At 39.5% G+C, this 24,648-nt stretch overlaps 2 protein-coding genes across 7 annotated transcripts in view; one reads left to right on the top strand and one right to left on the bottom strand.

Moving 5' to 3' along the window:
• The window catches only part of DOCK7 (dedicator of cytokinesis 7), a 97,864-nt gene that overhangs the window by 46,554 nt on the left and 26,662 nt on the right, over nt 1-24,648 (bottom strand). For all 6 annotated transcript variants that reach the window (XM_032191918.1, XM_032191919.1, XM_032191920.1 and 3 more), the window contains exons 8-14: nt 22,865-22,931; nt 21,490-21,639; nt 19,497-19,577; nt 17,751-17,916; nt 16,943-17,085; nt 15,021-15,114; nt 13,252-13,414 (exon numbers count right to left, since the gene is read on the bottom strand). In XM_032191918.1, coding sequence (XP_032047809.1) covers nt 13,252-13,414; nt 15,021-15,114; nt 16,943-17,085; nt 17,751-17,916; nt 19,497-19,577; nt 21,490-21,639; nt 22,865-22,931 — 864 coding nt within the window. The remainder of the gene's footprint in view (nt 1-13,251; nt 13,415-15,020; nt 15,115-16,942; nt 17,086-17,750; nt 17,917-19,496; nt 19,578-21,489; nt 21,640-22,864; nt 22,932-24,648) is intronic.
• ANGPTL3 (angiopoietin like 3) lies at nt 2,962-11,098 on the top strand. Its single transcript, XM_032191924.1, has 7 exons — nt 2,962-3,459; nt 4,453-4,563; nt 5,427-5,544; nt 6,233-6,346; nt 7,447-7,542; nt 9,314-9,586; nt 10,917-11,098. The coding sequence occupies exons 1-7, from the start codon at nt 2,962-2,964 to the stop codon at nt 11,096-11,098; spliced, it is 1,392 nt and encodes a 463-aa protein (XP_032047815.1).

Raw genomic sequence — 24,648 nt, 5'->3', positions numbered from 1 at the left:
AAGATCTTTAGGACCATGTTTATTAAATGCATCTTTTCTTGACTGGGCTAACAGCTCTCAGGGACAGGATTTCTCCTTACAGTTTCCACAGCTCCCAAACCTTATGGTTTCACCATACCAGAGGGCCTTCCTTCCCCTGTCTTCCTGAGTCTCGCTTTGCTTGTGGGCTGTGTGACTGTTGTGACGTCCAAGACCTGGAGGGTGGCATTTTCAAGAGCACTTAGCACTGCCTGACTTTATTGGCACTGGCATTAATACGGCAACATCTACAGCTGCATGTGCTTAGCAGCCAGTCGTGAACTTTTAACACTTGACATCAGAGCATTTTGACTGCCTTTTCCCTTCACAAAGCAAACCTTCCCACAGGGCAGTTCCACATCTGAGCAGTGCTCGGGGACAAGCAAGGTCCCGTTTCATGCTGTTGGCTGAGCTGTGGTGGCGTTGGTGCACGGGGACATGCAGGAGCTTCTTCAGCTGCAGAAATCTGGTAAAATCATCTCTAATTGTTTGTTTATTGGCATTTCTTGAGCAACTTCCTCTATTTTTCTGAAGACTAAGTCAGGAACAAAGATTTTTGGAGGTGGACAATACAGAGCTATTTAAAACAGAACTAAAAAAACTCTTCAACACAATTTCTTTGAAACCACAAAGCCACCCCAAGTATTTTCAAGTGGATTGTGGAAAGTTATTTTTTTTTAATTTATTTTTTTTTCTAACTTTTGCAACCAGTTCTTCAAGTTCTGTAGCCCCAAATCCCTGTGTCAGATGCCAAAGGCTGGACTTTGTTCCCTATTACAGAGCAGTGTCAGGCCCAGATAAAAACTTTACCTAAACGTCATCTACACAAGTGACAGTCTGAGGACTTTCCCTACAGAAAATACCTCTACAATGAAAGCACATTTTATCTACTTTTTAAACACTGGAATTGTTTAAATGGGGTTATCAGGTAAAACGTTATCTCAGTCTATCATTCAAAGTAAAAACTATCACGTGTTTCAGGGGTAAGCTCTTAAGATCCCCAAGAAATCCCCACATAGGCACAATATGCGAGCAAACCAGATCTTGCATGTGTGTGGGGTTTGGTTTTTCTTTTTTGGTTTTTGATTCTTTAACTCATTTGCACATCTCTTCATGTATTTCCATTGCTATTAAGAGATGAGAAAATGCTGCAGGAACGATGACTCGAAGCAAACCTTTCAGGCTGATCACCACCCAGTGAATAACCCTAATTGTTCTAGCAATTTTTCTAACAGATTTTCATCAGGACCGGGTAAACACAGATTTGATGAGTTTCTTTAATGACGGCCCGTAACCAGATTCCTTGTTGCCTACAGGCTTCCAGTCTCAAATGAGCAATTAAGCACGGAGCTGCTCCCTACCACGTGCTACACCTGCCTGCAGCGAGCAGATGCAGCCCAGGATCATGCAGGGGGGCTCAGCTCCTGCTTTGCAAAGGGCAGCAGCAGAGAACCAGCAGGGCACTGCATTGGCCAGAACCCCTCTTTCTGCACTTCCCAAGTGCACGCCTCCAGGCTGCCTTAATGCGAGCTGTATGGAACTGCAGAGAACTAGGAGGGCTGTGAGGTTATCTCTGCACTGGTCTGTACGTATCTCAGGCCTCTTTCCAGTTCAGAAAGGATTTCGAGGTAAAAGGATTGTCCAGCTGAAATATCTGAAGAGCTGCTCAACACCACGCTGCAGTTCAAATGAAGCAAAGGCTGCTCAGACAGTACAGTAAGCCCAATCATGCTGGTACAAAACATTCACCAATTAATCAGAGATCTAAAATACACTCATGTTATTTAATTATTAGGGGGGAAGGGGCAGGTTACCTGCACATTATCAACCCTTGATCACACAAGAAATTCATTGTATGAGATAACAATTTTGTAAATAGTTTTTCTATCGATGCTTCGTATTGTACACATATATGTACATGGACAACAACAAAAAAACAGTCCAGAGGAGGAATTGCTAGAAGAGTCTATCAAAAACCTGAAAATCCTCCAAAGTACAGGCTATATTAAGCATGGACTGATTTTTGGATTGCTCTAAGAGATTCCAGAAAGAAAAATACCTTTCATTCACACTGCACTACTCCTTAAGAAATATACACGCTTCCATGCAGAGACCCAGTGCAGAACTGGACATTTATTTCAGAGTACTTGTAGCCTTGTCTTATTCAGTGTGAATTTTAAACAGCAAGGGAAATGGTAAGGTGAGAAATGTAAGCAGGGTATTATTTATCTCACCCACCTCTGGAAAGCAGCTCTTAAAAAATAAGCTTTATATGGTGTAAATTACTGCACAAACCTTAAGACAGTAGAATCACATCCAGACAATCTCTGGACCTAATTCCCACTTTCTCACTTAATCTGAACTAGCTGACAAGCAAATCCACAGCGGTACGATGAGTTACATCAGAACACGGTACAAAATGAGAATCAGATTGTGTGAATCATCTGGGAATATTGTGCCCTTCCACAGCTTATCAAAGAGCTGCATAACCTGAAATGCAGCATCCAGTGCTCTTGAGCAGCGTAAACCCTTTTATAATCCTAAGGGAATAAAAGGAATCAGACAACACAAATAAGAAGCAATTTGGACCTTATCGAGATTATGACCCACAATTAATCTATTAAAAAAGCCTTGTGTCAAAAACACGTCATACGTCATCATTAACATTTTATAACAGCACGTCTGGCAGATGGAAAAGTTCAGAGGCAGCTTAATCAGCAACGTGCCCGGCTCTCAGGTTTCCCAGGTATCAACCTAGATTCGAGAGGGGTTACATTCGTTCAAATACACACAGTTTAATGATCAACTCGCTGGTCTGCCTCTTCTAAAATGAAGAGGAGTATATATAGATTAAATTCTTTAACACAGAACAGTCACACAGTGAAAACTATTAGGAAAAGTCTCTGCATCCTGAACAACCAAAGCGTAGCAGGAGCAGAAATCATGAAAATCATTCTTATCTTTCTGTTCATTGCCCTACTTGCTCTCTCAGCTAGAGCTGAGAAGGACTTTTCTGCCCTTGATTCGGCTGCATCTCCTGAGACAAAATCAAGATTTGCCATGCTAGATGATGTACGAATCTTAGCCAATGGACTCCTCCAGCTTGGGCACGGTCTTAAAGACTTCGTGCATAAGACAAAGGGGCAGATGAACGACATTTTTCAAAAACTTTACATTTTTGATAAGTCCTTTTATGAGCTCTCACTGCAAACCAGTGAAATCAAAGAAGAAGAAGAACTGCTCCGCCAAACTACTGCCAGACTGCAAATCAACAACGAAGAGATAAAGAATCTCTCGCAGGAGATGAATTTGAAGATTGAAGACCTCATACAAAACAAAATCCAGCTGCAGGAGAAGGTGTGGGGACTGGAGGACAAAGTCACTAAGTTGGCCATTACCCAGCCTACAGTGCAAGAGACAAATGAAATTTCTTCACTCAAAGTAAGTAAATCTGTAAGAACCCCTGACACACAAAGCCAAAGTAAATCGTAATGCTATTATCGGTAGTTATACAATAGATGCTCATCTTTTCCCTGCACCCTCACTGTAGTGCTACCGTGTATTTTGAGAAATAAATCACTGCAATAACCTTCTAAGAATCAGTGTTGTAATTTGACAAGTGGTTTGTTTTACAGTGTAATTCCCCAGTGAAATCAGTGAGAAAACAGTGAAGTGATAAGGCTCTGTATCGTTTTCAGTTTTTGCAAATGCGTTTTTAAAAAAATCTGTAATTATAATGAGGGGAAAAAAATCAGGAAAATGATTTGATTACGAAGCCCATAGCTTCTTATGTCATCAGCTCACTACAAATCAGTGCACCAGGAACTGCCTGCTCAGCACAGAAGCAGGAAGTTTAAACTGAGGGACATTTGTAGTGCCTGTGGGGACCATCCAGGACCAAAGAATTTTGCAGGTGTTAATAGACTTAATGCCAATACATGGAAATACGTAGGTGGGTACAAGGTTTCCTATGGAAAAGGAAGTAGTAACTGTATTCTGCAAAAGCATAAAACACTGGATGTTCATCTCAGAGCAGAAAGTTGAATCCTGACCTTCCAAATCCCAAGCTAATACCCTAAGCACTGGGCATCATTCCTTTTTTTTTTTGTCAGTGCCATATTTTTAGTTTGAATCAAGGATCAGCTTCACAGAATGTAAACTTCACGTGAAAACATAAGGAAAATAGCAACAATAGAAGTCTATGAAGTTGCCCGTAGTTTGCCTCCAAAAAGGATCAAAAAGGCTGGGTGTCCACTTCAGAGGCAAAGAAATTTGGACCTTTAGAAGAAAAGCACAAAGTCCCATGGAAAAGGCAATGTTAAATGGTTTGTGCCTCCCAGAACTGCCCCTGTGATGAGTTACTGAGGAAGTGCCCCTGTGAAGGCCTTTTGCTGCCCCTAACCACAAACCCCTTCCCTCTCTTCCTGTTCTCAGGCTTTTGTGGAGCGGCAGGACAACCACATCAAGCAGCTTCTCAAAATCGTGGAGGACCAGCACGCACAGCTCGACAAACAGCACAACCAGATCATGGAGCTGGAGGACAAGGTACAGTAACCATCACATCTCTCTTTTCTGAATCTGTTGCCTCTCATAACACTGAAGGAGCTAACGTCCCACCATTCATTCTGGTCAGCCATCCCTCTCTTTGATGTTTTGGGAGCGCAGAGGAGGCTATAAGCAATTTTGACCACAAACAAGGACCTTTTTGGGTGAAAGATTGCTGTGCTGCCAGGCTGGGGGCTGTGGCTAGAGCACACGGCTGAGGCCTCAGCTCCAAAGCACTGTCGATCAGTACCAGGCTGCTCTATTTCCTGACTGCTATTTTTCTTTTTCTTTATTATTATTATCATCTATCCTATTATTCTTGTTCCCTTGGTCTTCTAAGCATCATTACTTTCCATCTCTTTCTTCTTTTCCAATATTCACTTCAATAGGGAGCCATGTGCTGCAGCTCAACATGTGTAACCGCAACGCTGGGTAGAACTGACATGCCCATATTTAATTTATTAATTTATTCTAAGAGGAGGCTATAAAGGGAAAATGCCTTTTATAAAAGGAACCGTGGGTTCTGTGCTCTTAGATCTCGGTATTATTCGTCTAAGTGATGTCACCTGAGGGAATAAGTTAAGTCTGTTTACCCATTAAGGTGTACCTTGTGAGAACTGGTCACTTCCTCACCTCAGGAATCCTGTGTTGTCTGAGCAGATACATACACCTGAGCAGAAACATACACCTGAAATCCACCAGTGTGGTTCTCAAGTTATTTTTATGTCATAAGTTGGCTATTTTAAAGGGTTATGGTCATATAAAAAAATTACTCTCTGCATGACATCGCTCAGTTTGATACATGAACCTCATAACTTCAGAGCCTTGGGAAATTAACAGTCTGTAATTATGCTTCTTCCCAGCTGAACCACATCGAGCTCCAGGAACTCGCAGAGAACTCCTTCACTGGGGAGCACACAGAACCAGAGGCCACCCCCTTTTTTCTGCGCAACTCCACAGCTGTAACATACAAATATGAAGGTGAGACCATACGCCTTAGCTGCAACTACACACTACAGTGCTTTTGGTTTTTAGTAGTCAGAGACCAAAAGCAAAATGCTTTTATGTTACATAGAGTGCTGTTGGAAGGAGCTGGATTTTCTGCTTTGGAAAATGCCATAATCTGTTTAGCCATGCTGTATGTATACTTGTCTCTGGGGTGGCACATGGAAACAACATCCAATAATGCCATAATCCTGGCCTCAATCTTCAGCCTCCATTCACTCCATGTGGCAATCCTTTTACTGCCACTTGCTGATGCCTGTCTTAGAGAGTATGAACTGAGAACTAATTTACTTCAGCTCATTTCATGATTTGGAAAAGCTTTCTTTAAAGTTGAGATGCATTTCTGAACTGCAGAGATGGGAACAGCATTAACTGGGAAATTTACGAGTCCAGTCTTAAGCCTTACAAATTTTCCAAAATTATCTGAATTGAAACCTTGCCAAACCCAAATGTAGGTGGTCCAACGTACATACAACGTGGCAGTGCTACTACCATGCCCAAAGCAATTTGCCCATTTCATAACCTTTATTGTGATAATGACCAAAAAGATTGTTCCAGGTTTTGTGTTGGCGCTACTCTATAGAATAATTCAAGTCACAAAGCTGAATTAAAACTTACCACATCCAAAAGAGGGTTTGTAATTGTCTGGTGCTTGCTTTCCTAGGTGCTGCACCTGACTGCACTGCTCTTTACAACAGCGGCATTCAGACCAGTGGCACTTACACTATTAAGCCTAATGGCTCAGAAGCTTTCGATGTCTACTGTGAAACAAAATTCGGTAAGACAGCTGTGCTAGCAACAGTCCAATTCTCAAATAAGTAGTTTTCTATAAGCCAAAAAGCCGTGTCTAATCCCAAAGTACACAATCACTTATTATGTCATGTGTATCCTCTTCTCTTACTGTTCTGTATGTTCTTTGAGCACCTTCCTTTCTCCTAAAGTCCCCACAACACTGCCTTTCTTCTAGGTTATCTGTTTATACTGTGGAAAGTACTTTCAGTCATGGGATATTTAGTATATTCATACTATTCTTATCAATATGCATACAATTAATATGAAGCATATTAATATTAAAAAGGTAACCCCCCTTTAGTTATAAAGAATAAAAATGGAGATTATAAAGTCCACTACATTGCAACACGAAGTAATATTTCCTAATTAAAGCAAATTTAAACACCTTAGTAAAATTTTGTTTGATAGCATGGATTGGTGCTTATGACTTCGGTATATCAAACCAACCCAAAGAGGTGAGTCCTGGAGACAGGATTCCTGCATCGTGTTTGGGAGAGGCTGCAGCTACAGACCAGATGTACCCAGAATCACCACAAACCAAACATAAAGCACCTACCCAAGCTCTATCTTTGTAAGAAACCCATTTGGCTGTTTCCTTTGCCAACGTGGCCACACGTAGTTTGGCCAGAGGACTGTTCCCCCATTTTGGCATCCTGCAGTGCTGCTCTGTCCTCTCCAGCTTCCCCGCGCAGCTCCTCGCCACAGCTGGCTGGGAACACGCTGGTGCAAACGTGACAGGGTGATGGGATATGTTTGGATGTGTACACAGAGCGGCATGGGCTTGCCCTGTGCAAAACCCTCCTTTGCTTACATTTGTTGAAATTTGTTAAACAAGGTTGTCATGACCTGGTCAGGAGCAGGATCTCGGCCGTCCTAGCCAGCCGTGGCCTCCAACACTTCAAACCTCATCTGGAGTTGGGCTCTCAGCAGTCAAACACCACCAGCTAAAGGCAGGCAGCAGAAGGGCAGCCACAGCAGCACCGTCTGTGTGTCAGGGGCTGGTGGACTCTGTTATGCTGAATTTTCTCCCCAGTACTTTAAATACTTAAGCCAGGTTTGTGACTTATTTCCTCTTTGCATCTGCAGGCACTTCCTGGACCGTAATCCAGAACCGAGTGGATGGATCACTGGATTTCAACCAAACCTGGGACGCCTATGTCAAGGGGTTTGGTGATCTCAACGGTAAAAATGCTTCTTCTGTTTTCTTTGCTTTGTATAAATTGATTTGAGAAGCTGAATTTTCCCAGAAAGGTGTTCACATAGGAGCAGACAAAATCTACAAACAAATCTAAGCAGCTTGCCTCATTAGTGGAATACTAGAAAGCACTTATCAGAAAGTATAATTCACTAAAATGCTCCAAGACACATCTTCAAACATGTCTAGAAACTTTTGCTGAATCAAGTCTGAATCAGAGCATTCTGAATGCTATTTTAGCTATTGAGATTTTATTATTTACAAAAGCACCCCACAATGCTTTGAAGTAACACACAAAATACTACCTCACTGAGGTACTTTCACTACTTTCTCTCAAACTTTCTGCAACCACGTTTCCCTTAGGACCATCACCTGATTTGTGTGTTGTTTTTTTTTCTTTTTTTTCAAGAGCACCTGAAGCTGTGGGTGCTCCCTTACACAACCACCTCCAGCTCCCCACGTGGTGGCCAATGTCCTCACCTGGCTGGCCAGGCTGAGGAAACACCCACATTTAAGGGTTAATCATCAACTCCAAAGAAGTTTTTTTACCAAGAGATGCCTACCAGCCTTCCTACCCAGAGTATTTTCCTTGTTTTTCTCTTACAATGAAATGATTCTACTTTGGTTTAGAAAATATTTTGACTTTCTAGGCAGAGCAGAGATGAAAACATCACCATTTTGGGACAGTAGCTCACAACTGAGGTTGACTTTTACCCACATAGTTTGTCTGATCGTATTGAATGCTATGGTTGCCCCTTTACTGGCCTCCAATTCCCATACATTAAACCAACATGAGGCCACATCTTTCCAGTGTCAGAGGATGCCATAATGCTCAGCTCCGTACTGGTCAGTTTGGTGCTGCATGCTCTAAGGTGAGAGAACACCAGGCTACTGTTCCACACCTGTAATTTGTGGGGTGTTTTACTCATCTTGTATTCTATTGCTCTAAATGCCACCTGCATGTATGGCATTCAGATTCAGCTGTACTATTTCTACATGGGGCAATTACCTACCCTGCACTGACACCAGTGGCTCTGATAATTAGTTACTTAATGAGTATAATTTATGAAGCAATTAATCAAGAATTATAGCAAAAGAAAAATGCTCAGGTTAAATTCACTCTGTATACAAGGGTATCAAAACCTCAGGTTAGTTTTGCAGCTCTTTTGTTAAAAAACAACGTTTGCAATTAGGTTTTATGTATGTCATTTGCTTCATTTGTCACGCAGTTCCAATCATGCATGTTTTAAATGTCTTGAGCTCCCACCCAGAGTTTCACAAGAGGTGGGAGAAGCTCCAGTTCATTTATATCTCTGGCTTTTATTGATCACCAGTGTGCAATTAGGAAGAGGTAAACAAAAAGAATGCAGCAGGAGACCTCTGAAAAGATCAACAGTTCCCAAGGCTCATATTATTGATTTAATTAAAGCAATGAATAAATCCTTTTAAATACTATATTTTCACATATACCAACCACAGGTTATCTGTAAAAACAAATTCAATAGCAGGGGGAGCGATATGGGTTTTTAGGGAAAGTTTAGCACCTTCCCCCACTAACTCTCCGCCTGGTAATTTCTGTCCCCAAATCCTCACCTCTGACATTTGTTGATTCTCACATTGCACTGTTTACTTAAATACATGTTTTCAAATGATGATATTTTAAAGGTGAATGAGGTATGGGTTAGGTATCTGAAAAACATGATCAATGTTTTTTTAAAGGCTCCATATTCACAGCATCTATTTGCTATGACTTTGCAGAGGAATTCTGGCTGGGCCTGAACAAGACCTATTCCATTACTCAACAAGGGGACTACATCTTACGGATCGAGCTGCAGGACTGGAAAGATAATAAACGTTACGTCGAGTACGCATTCAACCTGGGAGGCCCAGAGACAGACTACACGCTTCAGCTTTCACGGATCTCTGGGAGCATCCCCAACGCGCTGCCCGAGCAGACAGAGCTGCGGTTCTCAACTGCAGACCATGACCTGGCCGTAATAAACAACTTCAACTGCCCAGAAAACTACCTAGGTATCAGTATGCCAGCCGGGTACACTAAAGTGGCTGTTTCCTTGTTAAGTGAAGGACGGTAGCATGCTTTAGTGGGTGGTTATCAGTATTTGCTTGACTTTAGAAACAAACAGGGAGGGTAACAGCATCTTTGTCCTTGCAGGAAAGAACAGGAGATGTTTTTTTTGTTGGGTCCTACAACGAGGCATCATCTTTGTGTTTTATAGAAGGCAAAACTAAAGCGTGGTGAGGCTGTGTAAATGACCAGCATTAGAAACAGAATCAGCAACATCAGCTGAGACAAACTCTTGGGCTCTAAAGTAAAGGGCAGGTCCTCTTCTGAGGCCTGCTCCAGTAGGGCAGCCTAGGTTAGATTGTTTCAACCCTTCTTGCAAAAAAAAGAAAAGGCAAACTGACTCTTGGCTCCATTTTGGCTACAAGCCAAAAGTTCAGAATGGAAACTCACCATCATTCAAAGACAGATTTTAGTTGTTTGTCAACACTATGCTACAATCACTCTCAAAAGAGGAAGAAAGAAGAGAGGCTGAAGACAGTTCTCTTTAATGATAATGCAATGAAAGGGTTCCTACATTCTTTGATTTTAATGAAGCTTTTATGTTTTGCCACTTTATAGCAAAAAGCAACCAATGCAAAAAACAATTAAACATAAAACTACAGGATACAGAACTGCCCGCCAGGCACCTACTTAGTGCAGCAAACGTTTTGTGCATGTCATTTGTAGCTTGAACATTGTTGATGTCTGAAACAATGCTGAGCATGTTACACAGCTCTAATGACCACAAAGCAGATGGGCAATGACTTCCAAAGTGCTAGACTTTCATATTTAGCACAATGGTCATGGCCAGGCCTTTGCCAGCAGAACTGGGCTCACAGTTCTAGCTCGTGGTTAAGGACATGGGCCAATAAAAAAAAAATAATTTGTTTACCAAAGGCTCTTCAGCCTCCAGATGTGGAGATTTGCCTGTTTCTACTTGAGAAAAACATTGGGAAATCAGGAATCTGCTGGGCAGGGTCTCAGGAAACATGAAAGAGTGGAGGTAACCTCCCAAGTGTCCCAATTCAGTGGCAGCATTTGTGCATGCCGTTTTCTGTGCAGCACCACTTTTATGTGAAGCTGACAGTAACAGGTAGCAGCACAACATTTGTGTGGTGGCCTTCAAGTGGCAAGTGTAAGTGGGTTTATGTGCAAGCAACATTTCATTTGGGTATACAGGATAATTGTCACTTCTGCTGGAACTGGACTAAAGAAGATTTGTGTTGCAAACAGAAACTCTGTACTCAGAAACTGAGCACAATAGGGTACAACTGACGTTACAATCTTTTTTCTTAGGAGGCTGGTGGCACAGCGAATGCGAGGAAACCAATCTTAATGGGAAATACGTCGCACCAAGGTCAAAAGGAAGACTAGACAGAAGAAAAGGCTTATACTGGAAGCCTAAAAAAGGAAGATACTACTTGCTCAAGTCAACCAAAATAATGATACACCCGACAGATCTAAAAAGCTTTGACTGAATGCTTAACCTGATGCACGTGAATTCAGAACATATACACTGAACACTGCTACATCAGAGAAATTCGTGTTATGCTTAGTAACAGGTGCATATCCAAATCCATACACTGTATGGTGTATTCTCCAATGACATAAACCCTGAGGCATATGTGATGGTCTTACCACATGTTTGGTGAGTATTTTCCTTCACCCTAGCCCAAATGTCAACCTGCTATAAGTTAAGTAGGGTTTTACCTCCCCAGGATCAAACCCTAATGCCTAGGAATTGGCTGCCTATTCATGTATTAGATAATACTGCTTGGGGGAAAGGGTTTTCAGGCTGTTGCATTTGTCTCTGGGTTGTGTAGGAGGGAACAGGAAAAGTGTTTCAGCAAACATAAAGGGCTGGCAAAATGCTACAGAAGACATTTAGGTATTAATTTGTAGGAAAAATAAGAAATTCTGTTTCATAAAGTGACTGATTTGTTGTTTGGTTCATGTTATTGTTGTGGAATGTTTCTGTGGGCAAACAAAAGATGAGTAACTCCCCATTTTAGGGATCTGTGCATTTCCAAACAAACTTTCAGTGATGTAGGTCAGGCTGATCTTTGCTGAAGCACTGTACTCACGCAGCTGTAGATGTGTACACACACATCAAGTAAGCCGGAGCACCGACCTAATCTTTTAGATATCACACTTCAAAGAATAGGTTAAGAACTGTGTTTACAAACTGAAACTTAAGGGCTAAGCTTCAAAGCTTTCTGAAATGAGTAAGAGATTGTTTCTTCTCATCTGGAACGGATTTAGACCCATCCCTTTGTGACCTTTTAGTATAGCTCACTGAGAAATGAAAGGAAACACCAAGTGAGCACACGACCAAACACCTTTCAAATAGAGAACAGCTGAGTAACTGTGCCTGGGGGCAACTCCAATGGAGTCAATGGTGCCATCCGATGAACCCTATAGGCAAAACCCATGCGATAGGACAGTGCTGGTCCTGCTCCTGAGGACACATTCACATTTGGTTAACTTCAGCTGCCTCTGAGGCAGTAGGACTGTTGACATGCTTGCAGGTGGCTTGCTGCAGAAGTGTTTATTGACAAAGACCTCAATTCTGCAGTTATATTGAGTCATATTGACTTGTATATTTTGTATAACCCTTGTACAGTACAGATTTTTTTTTTATCTCTACATTTGCAACCATCCAAAAAGCGGTCTTAACTTGTAATTTGTCAGAGTGAAACAACTGTGAATTGAATGTGCTAATCACAAAGAAGCTGCTAAAATACTGTTACTTCTTATGGATTTATCACAAAGAAGAGAACACACAGTGCTGCTTATTTGTGCTGGTGTATTTTGTGGTGTTTAATTACCTGTTGAACCTCTACCGTAAATAAATAAATAAATCTTCCAAAAAGACATGAGATGCGGAACTTGAATAAACTCTTTCTTGTAAGCTTTGTTTTCTAAGAATCTGGTCTGTATTTATCCAGTTTTTGTGACAAGAAGTAACTGATCTTGTGAGTAAGATGGTGAAATTACTCAACTGAAGATGAAGACAACACCATTCAGAAGTGTATTATCTTCAATGATTCTGTGAAAGAGCTTTAAATTAACAGAGGAAAAATAATGAAAAGAAATCTGCTCACTGCCTACACTTAGTTATAGAAAGGTTATTGTTTTCTGAAATGCTTAAAAAAATATTCTTCCAGATCTTCATAGTTGTTTTTTTTAAAGCATTGTAAACAAGGAAATTGCCTTTAAATCAGAATGGAAATATGAAAGAGATTATGCATCTTCTTCATTTTTATCCCCCAGTGTAAAGAAAAAAATAAGCCATTTAAAGTGCCAGGAAGCAGTAAAACTGGTAAGAGGATACTGGCTTTAGCACACAGACAAAATTTAAAACAAAAGAGAATTCAACCAAATTCCACTTTGAATTTTGCAAGATAGAGAAACCTCTCTCATGTCCCTGTTCATAGCCAAGTTTTACACAACCATGTTCATCCCTAGAGAACTGTGAATTTTCTGCTATGTCAGTCTGGACCCTTTCTGTCTCTCTGGCACAGCAGATCTACTGATGCAGCAAGTTTTGCAACAAACCAGATGATAAGATAGGAATTTTTGGACCTGCCACTCTCAGGCCCTGAAATGTGAGATGTATTTCAAAACTAACCTGTACGTGGTATTTGGAACGTAGACATCCCTGGCAGGAAACTCCAGGATTTCTCTTGTAGGTCTAACTCTGCTGTCTGGGTAAAGTTTGACTTGCAGCAACTCTGGAGTTAGACAGTAATGGGGATTCTCTGGAGCTGGAGATATGTCTATCTTTAATTGAGCTGTAAGAAGAAAATGGTTTAATTATAATAAATATAAATTAAATATACATCAATAAAGCTTGTTCATGCTTTCTTTAGGTTAATATCCTACATATTAATTTCATAAATAAATGAATGACAAATTACAGCCAATATGGATTTTTTAAAAACAAGTAACAGTGAATGAAGCTGAGTACCAGCTAATAAGAACCAGCAGAAAAGAGGTATCTTAAATCTCAAATGCTGTTCTCATAGGCAGGCTGGGGAATACAGTCTACATAATGCTACTAACCCAACTAGCACTAAAAACAATATTCAAAATCTCATCAAGAATCTTGCCCATCAAACTGAAAGGGTGTATCAGAAGTTGCTGAAACCTAATCTGCAACAAGATTTTTGAATATTTTCCTTAGCAAGTCAGCTGACAGTACTGACAACACACACTGGTGGATATCACTGAGGTTAAAACGTTTGTAAAAATTTGGAGGACAGAAGAAGTAGAGAAACAGCATCAAATGATGAAGGTGAAACTCAATAAAGAGTGAAGGGCTTGCATTAGGAAGACACCACTCATACAGACGTTAAAAAAAAAAAAAATGTATGGATCGGTTCTGTAGAAAAGTGCTGTTTGACAACAGTGACAAAAGGCCAATGTCCAGAAGAAAGCTACAACCATTACAGAATCACAGAATATTCTGAGCTGGAAAGGACCCACACGGATAACTGAGTACAACTCATCCTAGGATATATTAGTGCAGTTTCATGTGTAAGACACTGGAGACAAATTCCTCTGCTCTGCTTGGTACAGAGGAGGTCTCAGAAGAAAAGTGTACCCTGATAAAGAGCACCATGCTTGAAGAAAAGCATGGATAGATTAAAGAAGCTCTGGAACAGAGTAACAAAACCACAAGCAATTTTAAAATCACAACCTTTATCAAAGGGCTGAAAAAAACCCCTGCCTGCTTAGTCTACTACAAAATGGATGTGAGTAAAAGGGAACTAGTAACAGCATTCAGGTACCAGAAAGGTTGTGATAACTGCCCTAAGAGCAGGACAGGCCATAATCAGGTTACTTTTCAGAAACATAATTTTAGAACATTTTCTTAATACCTCATCTCACCAGAGAGACAGAGGAGTGCTGGGAGAGAGAATTCTACAGAAGCAGTAGAATTGCTGTCAATGGAGATTTTCAAGAGCAGGTTAAGTAAATATTGTCAGAAATAGCATAGGTCAGGGACTGGTGATGTTTCAATGCTGGCATGCTGGTGTTTCTATTTTTCTTTCTCAAATAGAGATGAAGTCTGTTCCAACTAACCAAGTGATAGCCAGCAGAGAGACCTCCCCTCAGCTGGAGAGTAGTGTTTTACTCAGGGAAACAGAAGTTCCTCAGTCCCTGATGGGTTTAGGGCTTTGGGATTTGTATCCTCTTCTCACAGATGCTACTCAGTGTGGCAAAGCTGCATGTGAACATCAGTGAAAAAAACTGCCAAAATGCCACTTCTAGGATTGCCATCGACAACTTCCCAGGTTTTCTTTCATCTACTTGCTTATAAGAATTGGGTGGCATTTAGGAAGGACTAACTTAACAACCTTAATGTGCATAAGCCAGAAAGATCTTGTTCAATACCTGTAATGGGTCTCAATCTCCGTAATACTGATGACGGCCGTCTCATATCAGCAAGGAACTTGTACAAATCCTCATCGCTCAGGCGATCACCCTCCTGTTGGGAGTCAGGAAGAAAATGATTATCTACACAATCCTTGAGGGCTGCAAGAGCATGAATAAACCATCTGATACTGTAGTCTCCTCTGACATCAAAATGTACCTTCCCAGAACAAGGTGTTAACATTAACATGCTAAATTACAGTTAATTTCTCCATCCCTTTTCCTTTCCTTTTTATCTTATTAATCATCGTGACAGCTGCAGGAACTTTTCAGTGAAAACCTTTTGTCTCCTCATCAATATTATCTTTTTTAAAACTGAGAATGGTTGTTAAAAGATTTCCCCAAAATATCCATTTTTTAGCAAGTATAATGGCTTGAAAAAATATCCATCATTCACATTGTGATCCTCCTTCCTTTTCCCCTGCCTTTTCTTTGGTACAAGTCTAAAAGAGTCTTACTTGTCAAGAGGAGTGTTAATGAACAGTGGGAACTGGAAGGAGTTTGCTGTCAATCTTCCTTGTGCCACATTCTAGTAGCTCAAAATTTTGTTATAACAGTATAGAAAATGTCACTTTGCCACCCTTTAACTATTCAAAAGTAGAAGATACCTGATTATAAAGGTAATAAAACCCAATATAAAAGAAAAAGGAAATAGAAGGATAAAAATGCTCAGTAGTATATTACTTTATTATTACAGTTAATTGTACACAAAGATACTAAAGGAAAGGAAGATAAAAAATAAAAGGTAAGAAGAATTAAAAACTTAAAATCTTAAATCAACATGTAGAGATTTTTAAATAATAAATTAATAAAACAAACTGTCTCAAGGTAGTCCAGAGAGAACAAAGTAAATATAGACATAATGATCTACAATTCTGTAGATCATTATTTATTTAATTGCCACATTTAAACTGGTGTGTATTACAAAAAGGGCTGCAGAACAAGGCCAATGAATGGAATAGCTACATTAGCAATACTGTAACACTTTTTTTCCCCTCACTTTCTAAGTTTTTGGTAAATACAAGACATAACTAGATTTTAACACCCCAAGTTAAAGGTATTTCCCGTACTGTTCGGTGTCACTGAGACCCCAAAGATAACATTTGCAAACCCCAATTTCAGTCATACTGAGTTTCTTGAAAGCACTGAGCAGAAGAGGCAGGAGTCACCTTCCATTTATATGGTTTTCACCAGTATAACTTCATGCCCCGGATGACATTTCTCCTTTACACCACTGAATTTAAGAGCAGACTTTGGATGGCTACCCACAGTGAAATTGGCAGGCAACCAAAACAATCAGAAAAAAGAGAGCTTAGTCAACTTGCAATATATAGAATACACATTTTTGTATTCCCAGTGATCAAGGAATCAGTCCAAAAAATATCTGGTTGTACACTATTAAATCCATTTTATACACAAAGGTGACATTCAAATAATAATTTTCCTTAACCAGATGTGGCATTAAGCAAACCTTAGAAAAAATTAATGAACTGAAACCATTTTCTAAGCTTAACTACAAATTTTATGCTGTTTAATCATGTTTTCCAATGATTCTAAGGGAAATCCCAAGCTCTGGCTCGGAAGAGCTGCCACTCAGCAAAAAAGGCATGAGAAATGCTTTGTTTTCTTGGGCATCACTGGATGTGTTCAGGGAACTGATGCCAAGCACAAATCACATTGATGAAACTGTTTCTGAGCCTCCTGATGGTTTAAGGGGATTTTCTATTACCCAATGAAACCAAAGGAGTCAAGTGAACATCATGACAGAGGATATGCAACTCCTAGACTAGGGAAAGTATCTGGAATACTTTTTGGTACATGCTAACCTAAAAAATAACTCTGCCCAAGAAGCAACTTCCTAATTAAGTAGCTTCATACAATACCTGTTTAAAGAAGTTTGTCACTGTCAGAGTAGCTGGTCTAAAACTGGTCAAATTGCAAGCCTCGTCACCACTTGTGGTTCTCTCTAACGAACGCCTCCCAACAATACTGGAATTCCGTCTCTCCGACCACGATCCTTTGCGTTCTTCAAAAAAAAAACAAAAAATAAAAAGGGAGAGATATTAAAAAAGAAAAACAATTGTCCAAGAGTCTACCTCTGTTCCAAGCAGGATTTTCTACAAAAGAAGATAGCTGCTGCCTTTGGAAATTATGCAATAAGCATGATAGAAGAGGTGGTTATGCTAAGACAATCACACTCCTGAGGCATCAGGAGGCTATGAAGCACAGCTGACTACTTCTGCTCCTCTCACAGCAACCTCACCCCAGTGCCTTACTGCTATTATAAAAGTCTTTATCATGTGGAGATTTATGTATTTCTCTTGCTCTGAAAGATGATGAAGTTGGCAGTTTTGGGGATGCTGAAGAGCAGTTTCAGATGAGCCGTGTGGTTCACAAAGATTAATCCACTCCTTTGGAAAATGTTCATCAGCCTGTAACACTCTCTCAGTTAGAAGCCTGGTTTTAAATAATATAACAGATGGTTTGCTTGTAAAATCCTTGAAAGATAAATCCATTTGTTATGATGGACTTTTCTGTTTTATTTCAACCACGACCCAAGACTATCAGAAGGCCTAGAGCAGGGGAGGGGAAGTGATAAAAGGAGCAACAGCAGACAGAGTGCATGAAGCAAGGCTTCAGTATACCCTGGATTTGACCGCACTCCCTTCTGCAGATGCCATAATACTGTACCTCCTGTGCCAACTTCGACTTCCGTGGAATCTCTTTCCAAACTTCCAGCGCTACTCACAATGTTCATTAAATGAATGGCTGTCCAGGCAAAAGGCATGCGGTATTTGCCTAGTCTTTGGCAAAACTGTTCTGCCTGGCATTTCAGTTTTTCCAACTTTTCTTTATTCTGTGAAGAAAGTTTAAACCAAGACCATTAAAAAGAGAGGAATACAAACAAAGGTTCAGTTAGCAAAATCGCTACGTAACAATGGCATCTGTTCTAACTCGAAATTATTTTGTGCTTCAACCATGCCTTCTGAAGGAAGATCACTATTATACAAACAGACTTCTGTTTTACAACACTGCCGTCAGGCCAACAGTAGCAGGTACAGGACAGCCTCACAGTCAGAGCAGCCAACTTTCTGCTCTTCAGCTTCCTGAGCAGCCTGTCAAATCCCAGTGAGCACATCTGGCTCACTGCTCTTTCAAGAAAAACTGAATTTTACTCCGTGAGGTCTGAAATGGCCTCTTAATCAGCTGCTCGGATCATCTGGAATTGCATGGGAAGCAGAAAACATTCCTCAAAGAAGCAGTATCATACCCGTGTTATTGAGAAAAAGAGGCTATGAAAGGACTTTGCCATAATTCAGTCCTTTAAAAAGTCCACAGACAGGGAGCTGGATAGCAGACAGCTCTGCTACTTGCATTCTTCTCGCATGTTCAGCACATGCTTGTGCACCTTGCTGCGAAGGAGACCTTGCAAAATCAACCTTTTAACCTACATTCCTAAGCATCCTGCAAATCCAACTCCGAAATTTCACATAAGCACATTCCAACTTGTCAATCCCAGAAAACACAGGGGTTTTTACTTCCGTTATCTAAACATTTCAGGTGGAAGATAGCCATTTTTCACATTTTGGTGCAGTGATGTAGAGACAGAGATTGATAAAAAATGTTAGCTTCTTCAGCTAAAAATAAGTTAGAACTTTAGGAAGCACAACTTTGGAGCATTCTGGGGGCAGGCCCATGCCATCCACTGCACTCTAGAGGATGGTGTGCAAATTGCTGAAGACAAGAGTTAAAGGAGATTGATAATGAAAAAACAAAACAAAACAAACAAACAAAAACACTAAAATATATTTTTTCATCTACCCTTACTACATGTAAAAATAGCAGCTTTATCCTGTTGTTGAGTATGGTCTTGCTTTACAATATTAGCAAAAATAAAACTTGGGAGAAAACAGTGAAAAAAAAGAATCAGAAATGCACTGTGATTGAAAACCAGACTTGATGGAGAATGTCCTGTTAACATATTTCATCAGCTTGTAACCCTTCTAGAGCAAGGGAGAGGCACCATGATGGAGTTAAGCTGCAGATGCAATGGACAAGTTGAAATTTTACTGCAAATTCACATCAAAGGCTGCCTCCACTTGACCCAGCCATAAGCGCACAGCTGATCCTTTGGGACAGGGAATTACAGATGACTGAGCTTGATGCTCACCACCATGTCTCCCCTGTCAGCTACAAAAACTGATGACCTTTAACTACTCTCCCCCCATAAGGCATCAAGATTCAAGGCTCTTTGACTCTTCTTTGGCCTTTAGAATTTGACTAGCTTCTTAATTAAAAACAGATCATTTTAACACCAGGAACAATATCAATGACTGTTGAGTCCAAGGTGAAAGAAAGTTATCTCACTCCTTAATTTGTTAATAACAAAATGCCTTAAAATGCTCATAGCCAAATTTAAACTTCAAAAAATCTTACCTTTGCTGCATCAGACTCTTTAAAAATCATGTAAGGCTCTGCACATTCCCCAATATCTCCCTGCTGTAATACTTTTTCAAGCTGAGAAGGGAAAATGAACCATTATAAGGACATGTATCCAGCAAGGATTGTTAAATTAAACAAACACTAGGAAGGAAAAACATTCTTTCAAAAGAATTGACACTTGATTTCCCTTTGTGAGTCAGGAACAACCACTACACTCAATTTGTTAGAGCCATTAAGTTCCCAGATCTCCAGCTATAATTGGATCACAAGTGTAAAATATAGGTTCAAAGGGAACATATACCAATTCACTTTGGTTTCCTATGTTCTAGAGCCACTTTCAGCTCATTTTTAAGGTTTTATCGACAGCTTACATTGTCTTCAACAGCATCATTTTCAGAAGACTATTCCTATTTCTGATCTGCTTATTGAGGAGCTATTGCAGCAGCACAAGACAGTGTCTCAGTTGTGTTCAGCTAAACCAGCAGTATTTTAAATCAGCATGTTTTCAAACCAAATAATGGATAATAATTTTAAAAATACATTTAACCACAGAGTAGATATTTGTTTCTGAAATACTTCTCCCCCTATCACAAACACAAAGATTGTTTCTTTTAGAAGCATCCTGTCCCTCCACTGCATGCCTACTACAATGCACATGCTGTTTTTAAACTAGAAAATCTTTAATCTTCTCCCATGCTTATAAAGTGTCATTCATACTCATCAATTAGTACAGCTACAAGATACACATTATAAAGAACAAGACTACTTCCCATCAAATCTTGCACTCCCTGATGAGTTTATGCTAGCAATAGCAGCTGTCTGAAAAATGGATGCATAGTGAGTAACAACAGCAAGTCCCATGCAAAAATTCACCTGGTAAGGCATGCTATGCATCTGTTTTCTTTTTCCCTGACTTTATCCTTTTCATCATCAAATCAAAAAACCACCTAAGCAAATCTCTACCAGCTCCTCTTGGATCACTGGTTTGACAAGCACTGATGTGCAGTCACAAGCTCCTTTGGCCAGATCCCCATCTCAGAAACATGGCGTTATCTTCTCCTCATATCTTGTGCAAATCAGAAGAGTGAACATGTGCACATGGGGAGAACTTGGCTTTTAGAAGGGACTCAGAGACTTGCACAAGAAATGGAGAACAGATTATGCCCCAAAACTCTGAAAGCCTTTTTCTTACCTGGGACTATTCTGTCATGTCAGAAAGCCCAAATTCATTTTCAGAATCTTACTCCTCATCTAAAATGCAGTACATGAAGAACTTGCACAAAACAGAGTCAACAACATTCTCAAAAAACTTTACTAGGAGGCAATGTAACCACTGCCTGTGAACTGAAAGTATGTATCGAAATCCCCTTTCTACAACAGGATAATATTTATGCAGAGACTGGCCAAAAAAATGGATTCAAGTGCCAAAATAAACTAGTAACATTTGTGTGCTCTTTCAAGCAAATGAAAGAAAACTTCCATCTTTGTATACTTTATTCCAGGAGTGACCAACGTAGCATTTAATTTTAGATATAGATCTCACTCTGTTAGCAATTAAAATGTGTAAAGACATTTGAACATCTGGCTTAAGGGCATATATCATTTTTGAAATGAGATTCAGATCAAGATGTATTTTTGAATCACTCACTTATCCCTAATTTTAGGAAGTCAGCACATTGTTTCACCAAAGCCAAGGTCAAAACCCAGAAAAACACTCTGTATCAAGCAAACATCTGTGCTTTTTTTTTTTTTTTTCAGTTTTTCAATAAAAACAATGTATACCTCCATTGAACGTTACAAAAGAACTTAATGTACCAAATGAGAATATTTGAAACAAAACAAAATTTTGAGGTTCCAATGTTTATATTTTTGAAAATACAATCCTGCTCTCCAAGCGTAAATAAGTTGGATAGCCAACCACACTTGGTTTTATTTTATTTTAAATAGAAGAGACAACAGAAATTAAAATTTCTCCAGCATTTCTTACCTTTATTACCAGAAAGACATCTTGAGAGGGGTAAGTGATAGAAAATATGGCAGATCTGGCCAGTGTGGATATAGCAGCAGGGGGCACATGTGGACGAAGCATTCCCTTCATTTGTTCAGAATTTAAATCAAAGTAGAAATTTTCTGAAATCTAAGGAAGAAGTTTGTTAGCTTCAAGCACTAGTTATACATTGTATGTTCCTTGAAATCTTCACAAACATAACAGACGACTTCAAAATGCATGCAAAAGAAACCCCACCAACAGTGCTTCCTTTCAAATCCAGGCATAAAAATGAAAAATAATTACCTCTTCATTAGGAAATAAAAGCAGAACAGTAGCAAAAGAGAAAAGAAGCGGAGCAAATAATAGACACTGCTTGTAAAGTTTTGTCTACCTCCTCTAAGGTAGTTACAGGACTAGAAAATACAATTGCTATCTAAATTGAAAGTATCAAAGTATTGAAATAGTAAATGATCTTTAAGATCCTTCACAGAGAAAAAAAAAAAAAAGATGAAAAAATAAAAGAAAAAAATCTGGGAGGAAATAGTGAGCTTTTTATGCTGAAACACAAAATCCTCTACTATATCAAGGCTTCAAAGCCAAAATGAACGTGAGCTGGTTGTCAACACCAGAGGTCACTAAAGAACTGACTACGTGAGAGAAAAAAATGTATTCACAAGATGATAAAATTGGCTTATGAAATGTGATTTAAATATTAAACAAAGTTCACATAATATTCTGCATACTCTCATCCATACAATTTAAAACTCAATGCATTAAATTCAAGTCTTAAAGAGATAAATGTCAAAATGCATATTAGCAATAGTAGAGAGAAAAATGTTGGAGATATCTTGAATTAGAAAAACTAAGAGCCTTCAGATGTTAAATACAGAACATAAATAGGAGAATAAATGAATTTTGCATTCCTCATAACTTAGATATTGAAGAGACTGCTCAGCTTTATTTTGACTTTAGCATGTATTAAAACGTTACTCGGTCACAAACCACACTGAATCACAAAGAAGAGAGGAAGAAAGTCTTAAACAGAAGAAAAACTTACTGAAACCTCTTATTTAGATTAAGTTCTCTCTGGGGAAAACATCTTTGAAAGGCCAGATTGGAAACTATATACAGTCTTATTTCAGGCACTCACATATTAAATAATATTTTTAGAAAAGTGGTTATATTTCAACTATGTTACTAAGCGGAAGAACACATAAGAAGGTTCATGGAATTCCTTCATCATTCTTCCAACCACTAATTATGTCACTATCTTCTTAATAGTTTCTTTTCAGAATTAATCCCCTCCATTTTTCTTCAACATAGGTTTATAATGTTTCCATTGGTAATAAAACAAGGTAATAAAACAACCTACCTTTTTCTTTTCTTTAACATCATACAAAGCCAAACTTGCAAAAATGGGCTCAATTTCTATCTCGAATCTTGATAGAAAGAAATAGATAAAATCACTTGACTTGCATTTTGCTAGAAAAAAAAAAATAACCAAACCATTCCCCAAATCCTTTCTGGGTAAGGTGAGAGCTGACCACTCTTAGCTGAAATGTCAGAAATAGGTGAGCCAACCTAAAGGTTTCCACCTGCTAGAAAAGTGGGAGTGAGACCTCACTTTTCACCTGTCCTGGTTCCTCTGCATTGCCTCTACTCCTTTCCACCAGGACACACCTTTCTAAAATTTCAACTAATTGACCAAACAGGAAGGTATATTTTATGTCCTGGGAATTTAATCCCAACATCTATAAATTCTTTTATCCTCTACTAGTGTTGCTTGAAAGCTGAACAGAACAACCTAAGAGCTTCCTTAATGAAGGGAAATTATTACTTGGGATAGCTGTAGTGCTTGCCTCCTCCGATTACCTCGAGAAGCTGTGCTGTGTGCTAACATACTACAGCTCACGTGCTGGTATGGCTAAATAGCCAACTGCTCCTCTTGGCATTACTGACAAGAAAGCTCCTTCCTCTGGAGAGCTGGGGACAGTCATTGTGTCATTTTTCTGCTTTTCACTATTTGTCAGCAAATACCAGTATCTCAAAAACTTTCAGGAAGATGTCAGTTTTTCAGAGTAACTTTTATCAAGGAAGTTTTTCACGCAAACCAGAACATCACGCAGTGCAATGGATATGGCATCCATCCCAGACAGACTATAAAACTAAACCTTTTACTCAGTGCCACTGTACCTTTGGCCTAAAGGCATCCAAGTATTTGTACTATCTGAACCAGTTTCAAAAAAAAAAAAAATCTCTAACTTACCAAATTGCACTAAACTCATTGTACACTCACCTGGGATGCTGAAGAAATTAAAAAATAAATAAATAAAAATGAGCAGGGACTGAAATGCTATTCTCCTGCCTGCATAGCTTCTCCATGCAACTAATGCCTGATCCCTGGTGGCATCTCCCAGCACCTGGCATCCAGGTCTGAGATTTTCAGCCTGGAACTCTTTCTGCCACCAGGCAGAGCAACATACAGGACCACATCAGCCAACAGGTATTTTCTCTAGTTCTGCAACAAAGGTGAGATTAACCTGAAAATGACCCTGCTTAGGTCATCTGAAATAGAAAGGTAATCTTTCTATTTTACCCACATTTCTCCTTAGACTGAAAAATTCCCTGGGGAAGAGGCCACATACTTCTTTTTGTGCCATTACGATAGCACAATCTTGGATGCTAGCTATTAAAACAATAAAGTTTCAGAGATTATTGTGGTACACAAATAAGCACGTACTTGGCAGATTTGCTATAAATTTAGAGTCAGCAAGAGGTGCTCAAATAGCAGAAATTATTAATTTCCAGAATTTAACTTATTTATGCTAAAGACACCATTCTTTGGAGATGAAGCTCCACTGCTACTGCATATTATGTTGTTCCAGTTCATAAAAGGCTGCAAAATCAGTTCATCTCTACGGCTATATTAGGTCCTGGAGTACTCTATGAGTAGGAGCTATGTCCCACACATATATCTCAGTTATGAGCCGCAATGTAGTCTAACTGGAGCTCTCTAATAAGAAGGGTTGACCTAACTGAGGACACAGAAGATGAATACAGCAGTGTGGAAAATCAGTTTTGTACTTTATTTCTCCAAGGGAATAACAGTAAAATTTTACCTTGTGTTATTAGAGAAGAGTTATAGGCAATGAACCA

The sequence above is a fragment of the Aythya fuligula genome, chromosome 8 (assembly GCF_009819795.1).
Source record: "Aythya fuligula isolate bAytFul2 chromosome 8, bAytFul2.pri, whole genome shotgun sequence".
NCBI classification, from domain to species: Eukaryota; Metazoa; Chordata; class Aves; order Anseriformes; family Anatidae; genus Aythya; species Aythya fuligula.
Note: the sequence above shows the minus strand (reverse complement) of the source record. Positions and strands in the feature narration are given on the sequence as shown.

Coding starts and splice junctions, on each gene's coding strand:
- ANGPTL3 (XM_032191924.1), top strand. CDS start 2,962: ATGAAAATCATTCTTATCTTTCTGTTCATTGCCCTACTTGCTCTCTCA. Junction 6,347..7,446: donor CTACTGTGAAACAAAATTCG/GTAAGACAGCTG, acceptor TTGCATCTGCAG/GCACTTCCTGGACCGTAATC. Junction 7,543..9,313: donor GGGGTTTGGTGATCTCAACG/GTAAAAATGCTT, acceptor ATGACTTTGCAG/AGGAATTCTGGCTGGGCCTG.